General features: G+C 62.5%; 2 protein-coding genes across 5 annotated transcripts; both read right to left on the reverse strand.

Moving 5' to 3' along the window:
• Positions 1–5,242: 5,242 nt before the first annotated feature.
• On the reverse strand, positions 5,243–7,216 carry LENEP (lens epithelial protein). Of its 3 annotated transcripts, XM_047705040.1 has the most exons (3): positions 7,038–7,216; positions 6,530–6,582; positions 5,243–6,441 (listed from the first exon to the last, which is right to left on the reverse strand). In XM_047705040.1, the coding sequence occupies exons 1-3, from the start codon at positions 7,214–7,216 to the stop codon at positions 6,158–6,160; spliced, it is 516 nt and encodes a 171-aa protein (XP_047560996.1). In that variant the 3' UTR covers positions 5,243–6,157. The 3 variants fall into 3 exon arrangements, with proteins under 3 accessions (XP_047560996.1, XP_047560997.1, XP_047560998.1); XM_047705041.1 differs by having other exon boundaries at positions 6,299–6,441; positions 6,530–7,090; XM_047705042.1 differs by having other exon boundaries at positions 6,309–6,461; positions 6,530–7,090.
• A 28-nt stretch (positions 7,217–7,244) lies between these two features.
• Positions 7,245–13,022, reverse strand: FLAD1 (flavin adenine dinucleotide synthetase 1). Of its 2 annotated transcripts, none has more exons than XM_047705037.1 (8): positions 12,894–13,022; positions 12,250–12,443; positions 9,910–10,654; positions 9,258–9,405; positions 8,700–8,798; positions 8,429–8,618; positions 7,574–7,647; positions 7,245–7,476 (listed from the first exon to the last, which is right to left on the reverse strand). In XM_047705037.1, exons 2-8 carry the CDS (start codon positions 12,328–12,330, stop codon positions 7,341–7,343), a joined length of 1,473 nt encoding a protein of 490 aa, XP_047560993.1. In that variant the 5' UTR covers positions 12,331–12,443; positions 12,894–13,022; the 3' UTR covers positions 7,245–7,340. The 2 variants fall into 2 exon arrangements, with proteins under 2 accessions (XP_047560993.1, XP_047560995.1); XM_047705039.1 differs by having other exon boundaries at positions 12,898–12,966.
• Positions 13,023–14,962: the final 1,940 nt, after the last annotated feature.

Consider the following 14,962-nt stretch of genomic DNA (forward strand, 5'->3'; position numbering starts at 1 on the left):
CAGTGCCCCGGGAGGTAGGGGGAGGGGGAGCAACCAGGCCGTCAGCTTCAGCTCCTACGCCCCACCCCGACGCTGAGGGAGCCGGGGAGTGGAGGCTGCGGGCACCCTGCGTCCCTCCCCACGCGTGACGGCGCCCCGCGGGGAGGGAACGGCGCCCTGGGCAGGCAGCCTCTGCGCTCCGGCCGGTGCCCGCTGCGGCCTTGGCATTGTCGGAGGGGAGGGGCCGGGGCCGCGAAGGGGAGGGGAGGCGCGCTCTCGCTCCCGCACCCCGCCTCCATCCCGCCTGTGCCCTAAGTGTAGAAACTGAGTCTCCGCGAGGGTGGGAACCTCGGGCCAGGGATCCGGCCGGAGACCCGGGGGGCCCGGGTGTTTCCAGATGTGTGTGCGGGCCGGGGTGGGGGGCAGGATACGTGCTTCAGTGCCCCCGCCAGGGAGGAAGGTTCCCTGCGAGGGACGTCTCCAGCGGGGCCTGCCGCGCGGCGCACCCCGGGGAGCCCCTCCCACTGGTGTAAAACGGAATCAAATCCGGCTACCGCGGGCCAGGTTCCGCTCCCCGAGGCCGGCCGGGCCGAACCGGGTCCGGCTCGCTTTCTCCTCCCCAGCCCCCTCGGCAGGGGGCCTCCTTCCCTTTCCAGCAGGTGGCTCCGCGGGACACCAGCTCAACCTGTTGGACCACAGTGGGCGGCGCCAGGGGGGCCCTGGCCCTCACCCGGGCTGACCCGGGATCCCCGCGCTGGGGGAGGGGCGGAGTCCGGGTCCCTCCCTCCCTCCCTCCCTCTCCGGCCGTGACTCAGCCTCGGAGCCGCTGCCCTGCGCCCCAGCCAGGGGCGGAAAGTGTGAGGCGCCCCTGAGGGCCAAGGCCAAGCCAAACAGCCCCCCACCTCAGACATTATCTCACTGGAGAATTAGAGGGGCTGTAGGAGGGAGGGGGCACCAGCAAGCCCTGGGCGCTCCCGCTCGCCGAATCCGCTCCGGGTTTTCCTGTCGTCCCTGCCCCCCTTGGGCCCCGCGGCGGGTCAGGGCTCCGGGTTTTCTTCTCGGCCCCGCCGGGCAGAGTCTGGTCGGTGAGGGCCGGGAGCGCGACCGGGGGCGGGGGTGGGGGGCGGCGGCAGGCCGGGGCTTTCCCCTCCCTTCTCCAGCCGTCGGGGTCGCGCGAGGGAAGAGTCGTGCCAGGGGCTTGACGGCAGGGCCCGACGCGCACGTGAACCGGAAAGGGGGCTGCTTCGTAGTGGGGGGACGTGATGGCCCGGGGAAGGAGGGCGGGAAGGCGGCTCGGGGAGGGCAGAGCCTGGGCCTCCGCAGGCCGTCTGAGGGCGGGCGCCTTGGCACCAGCCCCCAGGTCCAGAGAAATGAAAGGCGCCCGGTGCCTCGGGCCCGCCGCGGCCCCCCTCTCAGGGTCGCCTCCGGACTCTTGCTGGACCCAGTCTGGACCTGCAGGCAACGAGAGTGCCATTCTCCAATCTCTGGGCAGTTCTGGAACCTCCAGTTTGTTTCTCAGGGAGAAACCCGCCCCCCCCCCCCCCCCCACTACCCAGGTTTCTCTTCTGGTCCATAAAGATCCCTTCCTGGCTCAGAAGCGGAGAGGGGACCTGACCTGAAGTTCCCGCGTCCCCCGCAGCTCCTGGCCCTTACCGCGCCAAACCACAGCCTGCGGGCTGGGAAACCCTGCCTGGGACCTGTGCCCCCTCCCACCAAGCCCGGGCCAGGCCCCAGAGAACCGCTGCCAACCCTGCCCGGCCACCAGGGCCAAACTGGCACTGGGGTCTGGAGGGCAGGTGTGGAGCCTGCGGGGGCCTCCTGGGGAGAGCGGGGCAACCCAGACCCGCAGGTTCAGACCTAAGTCTCGGGAGACCAGCTGGACCTCACTTTGGAAAGGGGGAGAGTGGCGGGAGGTGGGTAGATACCGGGGGAGTGATATGGGACTATATGGGCCTGACCAGGGCGGAGGATGAAAGCCCGGGCTGGGAGTTAGTACGTCCTAGGGGGGTGTGCTGGGGCCGTCCTAGGGGGGTGTGCTGGGGCCGGGGACAGCGACTCTGCGGGACAGCCAGGTGCAGGGACTGGCCGGGCCACGTGCGCTCGGGGGCAGCTGCACAAGTTAGCGGCTTGCAAAGCCTGGAGGGAGAGGGCTTCTGGCGGAAGAAAGGGGAGGCTCTGTCTGGGCGGGGTCCTGAGTGAGTGGGTCTGGGGGTCTGTCTTGGAGGGTGAGGGGGTGCCGCTGAGCTGGAAGCGGAGCGTCAGCCTGCCTGCCCTGGGCGCCCTCCTCTTCCCCGCTCCCCCCTTGCCTCGGCTGCCTCCGCTTCCCTCGAAAAACCCGCCGCCCAGGAAACCGCTGGGGGCGCTCAGACCGCAGCGCCCCCCCCGCGCGCGCCGCCCCCCGGCGCCCCCACTGCGACCGCCCAACCCACCTGAAGGGGCCGTGGCTGCCAGGGTTGCCCCTCCCGCCGACTCCCCCCACACCTGCGGGCGCACTATTTATAACTCGGCGCCTCCTCCGGGCCCCCGCGCAGGAGCCGGCTGCGCCTCGGAGCTAATCGTCCCCGGGATCTCTGCGCCCCGCACGGCCAGGGGAGATAAATTTAGCCTCAGGAAGCTCGGGGAACATTTTCCAAAACTCCACGTCCCAGGGAAGGCGGCGCGGAACCCCTCTGCCCTCCCGGCAGCCAGCAGGCGGCGCGGGTGTCGGGTTCCCGGGAGGGACGGCGGGGACGGAAGGGACCGGGGGCGGCGGCCGGGGGACCCCAGCGTGGCGGGACGAGCGGGCACGCCTCCGAGGCTGGCCAGGACCGGAGCAGGTGCTCGGCGGGGAGCTCCCGAGATGGGGCTGGGGCCTTTCGGAGAGGAGAGGCTGCGGTGCAAACGAGACCCGAACAGAAACGCGAGGAAGAGCCTGTGCCCTTGGGGGTCTGCGCTCCGCCGCGGCAGGGACCACGGCCGCCGCCCTCCTCCCGTCCGCTTCTGAGTGTTCCTGAAGACACGGGCCCCATCCGAGATCATTATCGGAATAGTCCGCTGTGCTCCGCGAGGCTCCCAGACCCCTTCTCCGGGACCCCGAGCCTCCACCTGCCCTTCGCACACCATTGGGGTCTTATATCCCACTAATCTGCTAGGAGTCCTGGGTGTCAGGCTGCTCCTCCCAGGGCTGTGGCCTGTGGGGTCCCTAACAGCTCCCCGGAGGCTCCTTCCCGGCTCCACCGTCCATTCCCCTACCCCTTGTGGCCACCGGAGGGCCCCTGGGCACTCGGGGTAAATAAGATGTCCCTCATCGTCCCCCTCGGCCCTCCACTCCCCGCTTCTGCTACCCCATGACAGTAGTTCGAACACCTGAGCCTCCTCCAGCTGGGCCGAGAAAGCTGCGGGGAAGCTGCTGCATCTCTTTCCCTTGGAGAGGAGGGGGGAGGCGTAGACCAGGGAACCATGTCCTGGCCTGTTGTGGTTTAGGCAGAAAAGGCATAGCTGGGACCCCCAGAGGAGCCCTCGGAAAGCAAGAACAAGAGCTGCTTAGAGTGGGGGTGGGAGTGGGAATGGGAGGGGGTGCAGCTGGGGGAGTGGGTTCTGGTCCTCTCCACACCTTGGCCTGCCCACCCCTCCCCCAGTACTATTTCAAAACAGGGGGGCTGGCTGGTCCAGAGAAGCCCTGAAGCTGAGATGAGAAAATACGGTTCACCGGCTGACTACCCACTGCAGCGCCATGGACATGACCTTGCACGGGACGCATCCCACCTCTCTGGGCCCGTTTCCTTCCAGTTAGTGTGGGAGGACTGCCCTCGCAGTCTGCTTCTCAGGTGGACTTGTGTGGGTCTCCGCACACTTGGAGTGTGAGCAGTGTGCTCTCCGAGTATATGCAAGCTTTTCCTTGTTCTCCCCATCCCTCTCCTCCGCCTCTCCATCATCAGGGCTCTCTGGATAGCTGACACTGGCCTCGGGCCACCGCAGATCCCTCTTTTCACTTCCGGGGCCCTCCCATCCTCCATCCACCTATTCCACTGGGGGTCTTTGCCAGACACCCCCTTCCCTGGCAAAGGTGCTGGAGCTCAGAGCTCTCAGACTCCAGGGTCCACCTCCGTGCACCGTCCCAGCTGGGTGGGAGCAGGGCCCAAGAAAGGAAAGGGAGGCAGAAGGCCAGAGCTTGAGTCAGGGGAGGGGCTGACCAAGCAGGTGTAGGCTATTGTGGGGGGTCCTGGGAGCCCCACACTCCTGCGGGAAGGTGACTTCTGTGTCCTCCTCTGCCACCAGCCTTTCTATGGTTGGATTCAGGACCTTCTCCCTTCCCTCTGCTGTGCCCTGGGGTGCAGTTGGGGTCAGAGGGGCCTGGCAAGAGCACTGAGCTCATCATGTGGGTGCCTAGTGCCTAGAGAGGGTTGCCCGCTGCTGGGATAAAAAATCATCTTGAGGGGGTGCCTGGATGGTTCAGGGGGTTAAAGCCTCTGCCTTTGGCTCAGGTCATGGTCTCAGGGTCCTGGGATCGAGCCCCGCTTCGGGCCCTCTGCTCGGCGGGGAGTCTGCTTTCCCCTCTCTCTCTGCCTGCCTCTCTGTCTGCTTGTGATCTCTCTCTCTGTCAAATAATAAATAAAATTTAAAAAAAAATCATCTTGAGGCGCGCCTGGGTGGTGCACTTGGTTGAGTCCGACTCTTGGTTTTGGCTCAGGTGGTGATCTCAGGGGTGTGAGATAGAGCCCTGTGTCGGGTGTAGAGATTATTTGAAACCAAGGAAAGTCTTAAAAAAAAAAGAAAAAGAACGCATACACGTTCAGGCCGGCCACTTGTCTCCACTGCTCTGAGCCACCGGCACGTCGGGCCCAGATGGTGCCTGTGGCCTACTGATTGGGCTCTCCTGTCCAAGCCTTGCGCTCCAAAGTTGTTCTTCACACAGCAGCCAGTGTGAAGATTTCTCTTGTCCCTTTGCAGGAAGCCCTCCTTACCCGGCTTGTGTGGCCCTCTGCAACCTGCCCCACACCCACCCCACCTCAACTTCTCTTTTCCAGAGCACCTACCTCCAGTAACACCGCTGCACTTTTTCTTTTGTCATTATTTCCTGGGTCTGCCCCCGAGAACAGCAGCTCCCCGAGTACACAGGGGCCTGTTGGGATCACCACCATATTAAAGCCCCCCACCCGGCGTCGAGCAGGGGCTCGGTGACATTTGTGGAGCAAATGCAGCTCGTGCACAGACTATCTCTGGAATGCTCTCCAAGGGACGGGTAAAGCTGACCGGCTCCCAGCAGGAGCGCCGGGGGCGGATGGGGACCAGGAGGGAGGGTCATGTCCCACCAGCACAACTCCTTACTCTGGGTCTCTGTTACCTTCCCAACAAGAGGCACTACAGACCCAGAGAACAAGGACTGAACTCGCAAGTCAGTGGAAAGGCTGGTCACTGGGAGTGAGCAGAAGGTCCTGTAAACCATCTCTAGGCCTGTGCCCCAGGAGGGGAGGGCGGGGCCAGAGCGTGCTGGCTCTGAGGTTGTGGGGGGCTGAGAGCAGGCCTGCCACCAAGCGTGAGCAAGGTGCTGTCCGCGGTGGAGTTACGGGACTTGGGGGAAAGCACACGTCACTGGCTGCCAGGGGGAGGTGGAGTTAGTTCTGTTCCTTCTGGCCGTTTGTACGCACTCTGCGGTAAGCCCCAGGAGCCTGGGTGGCCGCACCGGCGCAGTTCACCGTAGCCGCCTGTGTGAGCTGGAGGAGCAGGGCCCAACGTCCTCTGTGAGCTGCGGACCCGCAGCAGCCCAGCGCTCTGCCCCAGATCTTCAGAGGCAGGGACCTGACCAGACCAGCCCTTCTATTTGGGTTTCCGGTCTAACGCAGTGTCTCCCAGAAGGAGACCCCACCCAGGCTGGACCGCTCCCTATCCACCGGTTGGGAGGAACCCCACCGTTCCAGCCCCGGCCTCCCAGCCCAGGCATCAGGGAGTCAGAACAGCTATTTTTTTTTTTTTTTTTTTAATCTCAGTTCTGTACAGGACAACCTTTTCTTCCCTGGTCTGTACCCTAGCTCCGAGACCCCTCCAGGGCTGAGTTTTTCTGATTCCCTTTCAGACAGAACTTTAGGCCCCAAGGCCTGTTTATTTTATGTATACACACACATGCATCTATGTACATGCACACACATACATAGTTCAGTGACTCTCAAGCAGAGAGATCGGGGGCAGCCCCTTCCTGGCACTAAGAGAGCACGGAGAAATCAACCTTCTGGCCTGGGGGGCTCACCGTGCCAGGCTTGGAGAAATGCCAGCTCCTGCGGCGGTCTTCCTGGGGTCCCGGCCAGCAGGCCGAGCTCCTGGGCTCCGGAGGTCCACCCGAGGTGGGGGCTGGGAATGGAGGCCCCGAGAGGCCAGACCAACAGACGGCACACCGGAAGCAAGATCCACACTTCCCACAGTGTCTGGGGCCCCTCCGTGATGGAGCATGGCGGGCCCCAGGGGTCTTGATGGGGGCTGGGCTGGGTGCTAGAGCAGAGAACAGGAGGCTGAGAGGCAGGCTCTGGCCCTGAAGCAGCGGCCGTGCTTCCTGTTTGCCCTGCCCTACCCTGCCCACCTGCGCTGAGCCGAGGTTGGGGCCCTCCCTGGCCATCGTCAGTCCAGCAGCTCCTTGATACACCAGCAACACAGGAGAATGTAGGCAATCTCCTTCAGGGTCTGCTGCAGGCCCTCCCATCCCGTGCCCACCTTCATGACGGGCACCCGGAGCCCAGTGTCTCGCAGGGCCCTCCGGAAGGAGAAGGGCAGGGCCTGGGCTAGCGGCTGCATCCGGGGCTGCATGAGGGCAGCAGTTTTGGGGCGTGTGGGAGCCGCCTCTGGGGCCTTTTATCAGCAGTGTCCCCACCCCCTCAGGCCTCATGACTACAGACAAAGGCCCCCAGGGTCTAGCACAGGGAAGCTTCTGGCCCAAGAACAGGCTGAGTCAGCCTCTGTGGACAGGGATGGAGGCTGGGGTTGGGAGAGGGAGGGAGAGCCCGGCCACCCCAGCCTCCATCCTCCACAGCCAGGCCTGCTCGGCTTCCAGCCCAGGTCTCCAGACCTTGGGGCCAAGCCTGCGGCGTTACCTCTTCCCCCAGTGTCCGGCATAACTCCAGGCTCCTGCCGTCTGGGGGGCTCCTGCTGAGGTGGGCCTTGGGAATTGTGCCGCGAGCTCCTTTTCAGTCTGCACGCGCGTGCTAAGACACACGCACATGCGCGCCACCCCCTTGCAGGGAGCTGCCGGGTCCCCTCTGGCATCTCCCATCCCCTGGAGCAGGAAGACACAGCCCGGGTGGGACAGGAGAGACACAGTTTATTGACAGCTGACACCCCAGGGCACCTCCATTCCCCACTGCGGCCCGGCCAGGCGTGCAAGGTCAGGTTCGAGGTCAGGTGCGGGAGTTCCGCTCCTCGTCCTCATTCTCCAGCAGGTAGGCGGGGCGGTAGGCGGGCTGTCCTCCAGGGCTCAGGTACTTCAGGGCTGGGTTCCGCACCGTGTTCTCCCGGCCCCCCAGTGAGGTGTAGCTGGGGGAGCAGGGAGGTGAGTGTGGGGGGTGGCTCACCCTCCCCCCACATCCCGTCTTCCCCATACCCACTGTCTCCAGAACCCCTTACCCCTTACCCACGGTCATACAGGATACAGTAGGGGACGAAGAGCTGACGGAGGAAGTCCCAGATGTCTCTGTAGGTCCAGTCCTGGGAGGTCAGAGTGGAGTCACGGGTCCCCTCCCTCACTTACCCCTTGCCGCCCGGGAGGAGCCCGCCTAGGGTGCTGCTTCTTGGTCCCCGAGGGCGGGCCCCTAGCTGATTCTCTGGTGCGGCTCACTGACCTACACAGGTAGGCCACTGGCTGTGGCAGAGAAGCCTTCATCTTGCCCCTGGCCCTGGCCCCTCCACGCACCTGTCTGTGTGAGCCCAAGGCGAGCAGGCCGGCCTGCGCAGGGGTGGAAATGGGCCCCAGCTGTGCCTTCTGACACGGGGCACCTGAAATGACCTTGGCGCAAATCAGGGACTGAACTTTGACTCTCACCAGGCCACTGAGTTCATCCTTTTAAAGCCCCCATTTTGTTGGTTTTAGTAGTTCTTTTTTTTTTTAAATTTTCTCCCCCCGCCATCCACCCGCAGGTGGGCACGCGCTGGCTAAGCTGCCCTTTTGGCCCTCTCCCCGAGCTCGCCGGCCCCCACTCAGGGGCCCGCTCCTCCCACCAGCCCCATTTTTAGTAGTTATTTAATTTTAGGAAACTGCAGCTTGAGTGTAAGTGGGTGGCCAGCGGCCCCCACACTGGGCAGCACAGACCTAGCGGGAGAGAGCACGCGCCTGCTCTCAGGGTGCAAAGGGCAGCGCTCAGGCCCGAGGACCCGACGGCACAGCCTCCCTCGGGCGGGTGTTTCTACATCTGAGCCCCAGGCTCCAACCGCTCCCCCATGGGGAATAGGGATGGGGAGACTGGAGGCCCCACAGCCTCTACCCCGTTACCAGCAGCGGGTTGATGCGCATGAAGGCCGGCCAGCCGGGGTCGGTGGGGCTGAAAGGGCAGAGGCTGCAGGAGTAGGGGTCCGTACGGCGGGTGCCCATCAGCACAGCCTCCAGCTGGGGGTGCTGCATCCGCAGCTCGCTCAGGGCCTGCTTCATGTCTCCCTCAGCCTCCAAGACCCGTAGATTGTACCTGGGGAAGGAAGGGGGCTGTGGTCAGAAGTGGGCGCTGCTGAGCCCCCCACCAGAGCCCCAGCCTCTGGGCACCTAGTACCTCTTGATGGTGTCCTGTAGGAACCGCTCGAGCTCGGGGAAAGGGGAGATGCTGCGGATGTACAGGATCTGGAGGGGTTCCTGAGTGTCCGGGCGTTTCCTGGGCAGGGGACAAAGCATAGGCTTGCCGGGCAGGCCGGGAAAGGCTCTCAGAGGACTCGCACCGTTCTCCCTGGACGGACAACCTCCCGTTCGCGGCTCTTCTGGTCCTTCCTATCCACCAGAATCACTTCCTCTGGGAAGCCCCTTCTGATCTCTCCCTTCTCAGATCTGGAGCACGCAGCCCTATGTCAGGTGAGTAACTGCCACCTCCCCAACAAGACTGTGACCTCCCTGTGTCCCGGTGCAGGAGATGACCTTCAGGTCCATGCCCCGGGCACATCATGTCAGATGCTCAGTAAGCGGTGGGGAACAGAACTGGAGGCCACCAGGGCCACCTCCCTCCCATACCCCACCCACCGGCCACCCCTTCCCTTCTGGCTTCCTCGGGCCTCACGCAGCGAGCTGGACAGGAGGGCAGATGGGCCCCCTGAGGCCTCACACCCTGGGGTCAGCTCACCTCTGCGCGGCGGCATGGAAGAGATGCAGGAGCGCGGTGCAGTCCTTGCCTCCGTTGAAGCCTACGCAGAGGCGGGTAAGGTCGTACCGAGCCAGGGCCGTCTCGATGGTCTGCAGGGCACCTGCCACCTTTTCCCCCAGAGAAGACCCTGCGAGCAGACAGATGAGAAGCCATCAGCTAGATGCACGTGGCCGTGGGAGGGCGGGGGTGGGGGATGGGAGCACGCCGCCCTTGCTTCAAGTCTCCGTGGCTTCCCAGAGTGGGTCGGGTACCGTCCGGACTCCCATGCCCTGCAGAGTGTGCCCACCAGCCCTGCAGCCCCACCTCGGTGTCTGCCCTCTATGGCCCCCGGTTTTCTTCTGTTCCCTGAGTTCCCACATTGTCTGCTCTCGCCCACCTCCTGGGCTGACCTCCCTGCCGTGGACGGAGGCCCCTCGTCAGCGACATGTCATACCCGGGGACCTTTCTTGTCATGCTACTGGCCCAGAAGGGCCTGGTATACGACTGTGCCGGCGAGCTGCCCAGCCCCAGGCCCCGGAGGGCACCCACGCCGTCTCAGTGCGCAGGTGCCCCCGACAGCTCCCCATGTTCCCGAGGCCCAGGGAGTCAGCCCAGCGCACTGCGCGCCGCCCCTCCCCGCGGAGGCCTGTACCTGATTCAGCGAGTCTGTACACGGCCTCGCTGGCCTGCGGCACGGCGTCGGGCACGTAGGGGACCAGCGACCCCGGGGGCAGGCGGGCGGTCAGGTAGGCCAGGCCCTCCTCCAGGGGCCCTTCCTCCTCCGAGTCCAGAGTGAGCTTCACCTGATAATAGTTGCTGCCCCAGTCAGGGTAGGAGCCCAGGCCCAGCCTGCGCCCAAAGTGGGCCTGGGCCTCGGCCAGGATGGGGGCAATCGAGGCCTCGTCGGCGGCCACATAGAGCTCCCGCAGGTGAAACTGCACAGCAGTGTTCTGGAACAGGCCCTTCAGCCCCTCCAGCACCCTTCGCAGCAGCTCCGGAATGCCCGGGAAGAGGTAGACGTTCCGGACGGAGACCAGCGGCAGCTTGAAGGGCCGGCCAGTGCGGGGGTCAGTGCCGTAATGCAGGCGGGCGGAGGAGGGCACGAGAGACAGCTTGGCCCAGCCCTTCCCTCCCAGGGCTCTGATGGCTGCTTCCAGCTCAGGGTGTGGCCTGAGTTTGTCCCCAAAGGCCTGCGCTACTGCCTCGAAGGTCACGTCGTCATGAGTGGGGCCGATGCCCCCTGCCGTGAGGACGTGGGTGAAGCGGCGGGAGAAAGAAGTGACCTCAGCCGCGATGGCCGCGACCTCGTCGGGGACAACGGACACTCGGCACACCTGGACCCCCAGGGAGCGCAGTGTCCGGCACAGAAAGTAGGTATTGGTGTCCTGAGTGTGTCCCTGGGAGGTGAGATGGGGACCATGAGAGTCAATGCCACGGGGATGAAGGGCACAGGGGCGTGAGCGACAAGCTGTGTCTGCCTGATGCTGGGGCACCGCGCGCTTGGGGGACGCCGCCTTGGGCCGCCAAAAGCCTGGACTGGGCACCGAAGTGAGGAAATCCATCTGAAGGGTCAGGGACAGCATGACCTGCCCTGGGCCTCATTTCTCCGTACTTTCACCTTGACCTCACCTATGCTTATGGAGTCTGTGGTCAATTCCTCACCAGCCCTGACAGTTCAGTCCCCTTGTCCGCCATGGACACACTAGGCATCCTCACCACATTCCTGGCGGTTGTCCCTTTGGTCAGTGGCACCCCCAGACACTGTCCACAGCCAGTCGGGCCCTTCCGCTGTCGCCTCTACTGCCATGTCTCCCTACCTGCATCTGCTCTCTTCTGTGTCCCTACTGCCACCATACAGGCCCTTGGCACCTTTTATCTGGACAGTGGCGACAGCCCCCTGGCAAGGCTCCCAGCCTCCAGTCATAGCACTGCCCGGGGCCTCCTGACTAACCTTTCTGATATGCTACTGGGATTGCACCACTCTTGGGCTCAAAACCCATGTGTCATTTCCAACCATATACAGAATAAAGTTCAAATTCCTTTGCAGAATTTTTGACGCTGTGTCACCGGTGTGTAGCCCATATTCTTTCCCAGCCCCGTCTCCTTCTACTTCTCTGCAGGGGGCTTAGTGGGTAAGGGTTACCCTGGAGGAAGAGAGAATCGGGCTGGAATCCCAGTTCTACCACTCTGAGCTCTGCTACCTCCAGCAAGCTTCTCAGTCTCGTAATTAACTGAGATTTTTTTTTTTGACAGAGAGATCACAAGCAGGCAGAGAGGCAAGCAGAGAGAGAGGAGGAAGCAGGCTCCCCGAGAGAGCAGAGAGCCCGATGCGGGACTCGATCCCAGGACTCTGAGATCACGACCTGAGCCGAAGGCAGCGGCTTAACCCACTGAGCCACCCAGGCGCCCCGTATTAACTGAGATTTATAGTAAAAGTATCAAACCTCGTGAGACTGTTCTAAGGATTAGTAAGACGGTCTATGTGATATATTCAGCATGCTGCCAGGCCCGAGTAAACCCTCAGAAAACAGGGTCAGTGCTGCTATTCCAACCTGATGCCTACCATGACCTCTCGAAAGAATTCTGGATTGTTCAGAAAGGATTTCTCCCATCTAGGACTCTCCTTCTTTTTTGCTTACTCACTCTGATGAATGCCTTGGGTCATTTTCCCAACAGGTTAGCTAGAACTTCCGTGATAGCACATGCACCCATTCCTCCTTGACCTGATGGACTCCTTGTCATTCCTGTAAGGTCCCTCCTACCTCTATAAGCCCCTTGACAAATTGTAGTGACTTTGCTACAAGTTTTCAACGGAGTAACTGAAAGAACAGAGGGTCACTTTCCCTGTAATAGGCTGGACTCACGCCAGGACCCTACTGCAGCAAGGGGACTCACCCCCCCTCCCCCGGCTGCCTCCCCTCAACAGAAGGGCTGCAGGCGCTTAGGGATGGGAGGATGCCACCCCCTCCCCCCTCTCCTGTCCCAGACACACCTTGAGGATCTCATCTCCAACAATGATGATGCCCGCCGTCACGCTGCGCCCTGGGGGAGGGTCAAAGGCCCTAGATGCCATGGTCCTGCCTTCTCTGCCCCTCTGCAAGGCCCTCCAGAAGCCACCCAGGGCCCCCAAAAGGGGTCGAAAGCACGGGAGTCGCGCCAGGTCTACAGGGCACTGGGGGCCATAGCCTGAAAACAGGGGGGTCTGGGGTCAAGGGAACCTGGAGGAGCCAGAGAGGACACCGGGGGAGAGCGGGAGTGCCCGTTCTTCCTCAGAGGAAGACCTCGCCAGGCGCTGGGTAAGAGAGTCCTTTATCCCAGCCTCTAAGAAACGGGTTCTCAAACCCAAGCCCGGGCCTCTTCACATGTCTTCTGGGCTTGGCTCTAGTCTCAAAACGTCCTGCTCTCCCGGCACCCACCCCTTTGAACAGGGCTGCGCGCCGAGCTCGGCGCCTGCACCTGCAAATACCTCCTCTCGGGGGGGCACCGTGCCTTCAAGTGCCTCGACCCCTTAAGACGCCCCCAGCCCGCTTCGCCCCGGGGCTCAGGCGCCTCTCCCGCACGCGCCCGCACCCTCTCCCGCCTGCAGTCCCGTCCCCCCGCCTCGCCGCAGCCCGCCCCGCTCTCCCACGTCCCCACCTGCCTCTCCGGCCCTTGCCCGGCTCGCGCCCTCTGCTCCCGCACGTCCCGGGCGGCCGCCGCACGCAGTCCCGCCTCACACCCGCACCTGCTCACAGCAGTTGGCCACTCGGCTGTCGCTCACACGAGTTCCAAGGGCCCATTGGTGCAGCTGGCTGTCGCTCGCCCGCCTTAGCGGGGGGGGGGGCCGGGAGGAGCGCCGGGTTGTCATTGGTGACAAGCGCGTGGCCACGCCCCCGGAACTGCGGGGGCGGGGCCGCGGGCGCGGGGGCGGACCCCGGACCCGGAAGGGGCGGTGGTGGGCGGTGCTCCAAGGACTTGGGGCGCGCTCTCCGCGGAGGCAGGTGAAGGGAGGCGTGCCTCTCGCTTCTGTCCTGCTTTCAAGTTCTCGTGTGCACGTGCTGTGCGGCACTGCCTAACTCCAGGCGCAGGGCTGCCGCCGGAGGGGTTGTGTAAAGTAGCGCAGGCCGGCTGCGGGGACGCCAGGCGTCAGCACTGCCTGGGGTAGGAGAATCTTGGAGGGGAGCTTTCACTCACCTCCGTTGTAAACGATAAAGCCCTAAGCTTGTGCTTCACCTGTTGACAAGACACCCCCCTCCGCCCCGCCGAGAGTGCTCAGTTTAACGTCACCGTTGCCCGATTACTGGTTTCGCAGGTACCACTGAGGGCAGCCGACTAGGCCGTGCTGTGTGTCCGCCTCGGATTCTCATGTCATCCCAGTTTATCTTCATTTCAGTTGCCTTTGGTCTAAAAGTGTTTCTTACATTTTAATGTTTGATCTGGGACCTTTTAAAAAATTGTTTTATTTTAAGGAGTATCTGCCCAAGGCGCATTCTGAGCTCACTACCCAGAGTCGCTCGCTCTACTGAGAAGGCCAGGTGCTCCCACTGGGGACCTTAATAGGCTGGTTTAGTCTCTCCCATCCAGGAGGTTTGGGGTGGGAGCCTGGGATCTGCATTTAGCAAGCTCTACGGTCGTGCCAATGCTCCCGGTCCCTAGACGGCTCTCTGCAGTAAGGCCTCTGAGTTCACTCATCACTTGGAGAACAGCTGAACCATGCCCACCCTCATTTTACTCTAAGGCCCAAGACAAACAATCCCCATTTTACAGATGGGCCACAGGCTAAGAAAAGTTAGGAGTGCCACACAGCAACCACAAAACACTAAAGTGAGAGGAAGAGCCTGGCTTCTAGACCATTCTTTCTCAAGCAATAAGCCCTGTGTGTGTGGTGACCCTGATGGGAGACTCCATCCCAGCACCCTGAGATGACGATCTGAGCCGAAGGCAGATGCCCAACCGAGCCACCCAGGTGCCCCCTTAATTTTTTCCTCGTTATTTATTTATTTATTTGAGAGAGAGCGCACAGAGGGAGTGTGAGAGGGAGAAGCAGGCTCCCTGCTGGGTAGGGAGCCCGAGGCGACGCGGGACTGATTCCCAGGACTCTGAGATCATGACCTGAGCTGAAGGTCATGATCTGAGTCCCCCTGAAAAAAAATTTTTTAAAGGCAAAACAGAAGTCCCACTTGGCTAATGGTATGTCACACGACCCATTATCTTTACTAGTAGTGCCGGTAACATTTGACCACCTCTCCCACAAAAAAGCTCTGGTCCAATTCCTTAGCAGTGGGTTCTCAAGCCTGAGTGATCACCAGAGTCACCTGGAAAGCTGGTGCAAACGCTGCCCAGCCCAGCCCAGCCCTCAGAGCTCCTGATTCAGAAGGTCGAGGTGGAACCCAGTAGTTTGCATCTCTACCCAGTGTGGCCTATGCTGCTGGTTCCGGAAACACAACTGAACTAAGACAGGGAGAAGATTCACTTCCTTGATTAGTACTACTGTTAGTCTCTCCACCCAACATGAGGCAGCAACTCTGCAACCCTGAGATCCACCCTGCCCGCTCCACGGACTGAGCCAGCCTGGTACCCCTGGGAGACATGTTTTCTAGAACAACTACAGCTTATACCTGTTTTCTCAAAGGTTAATTCTCCAACTACCTGCATAAAAATGCTTGGAAATCCCCACATCCAGGCCACACCCCAGACCAAGTAAGGCACTAAGTAAGGACTTAGGC

The sequence above is a fragment of the Lutra lutra genome, chromosome 15 (assembly GCF_902655055.1).
Source record: "Lutra lutra chromosome 15, mLutLut1.2, whole genome shotgun sequence".
In the NCBI taxonomy this organism is placed as follows: domain Eukaryota; kingdom Metazoa; phylum Chordata; class Mammalia; order Carnivora; family Mustelidae; genus Lutra; species Lutra lutra.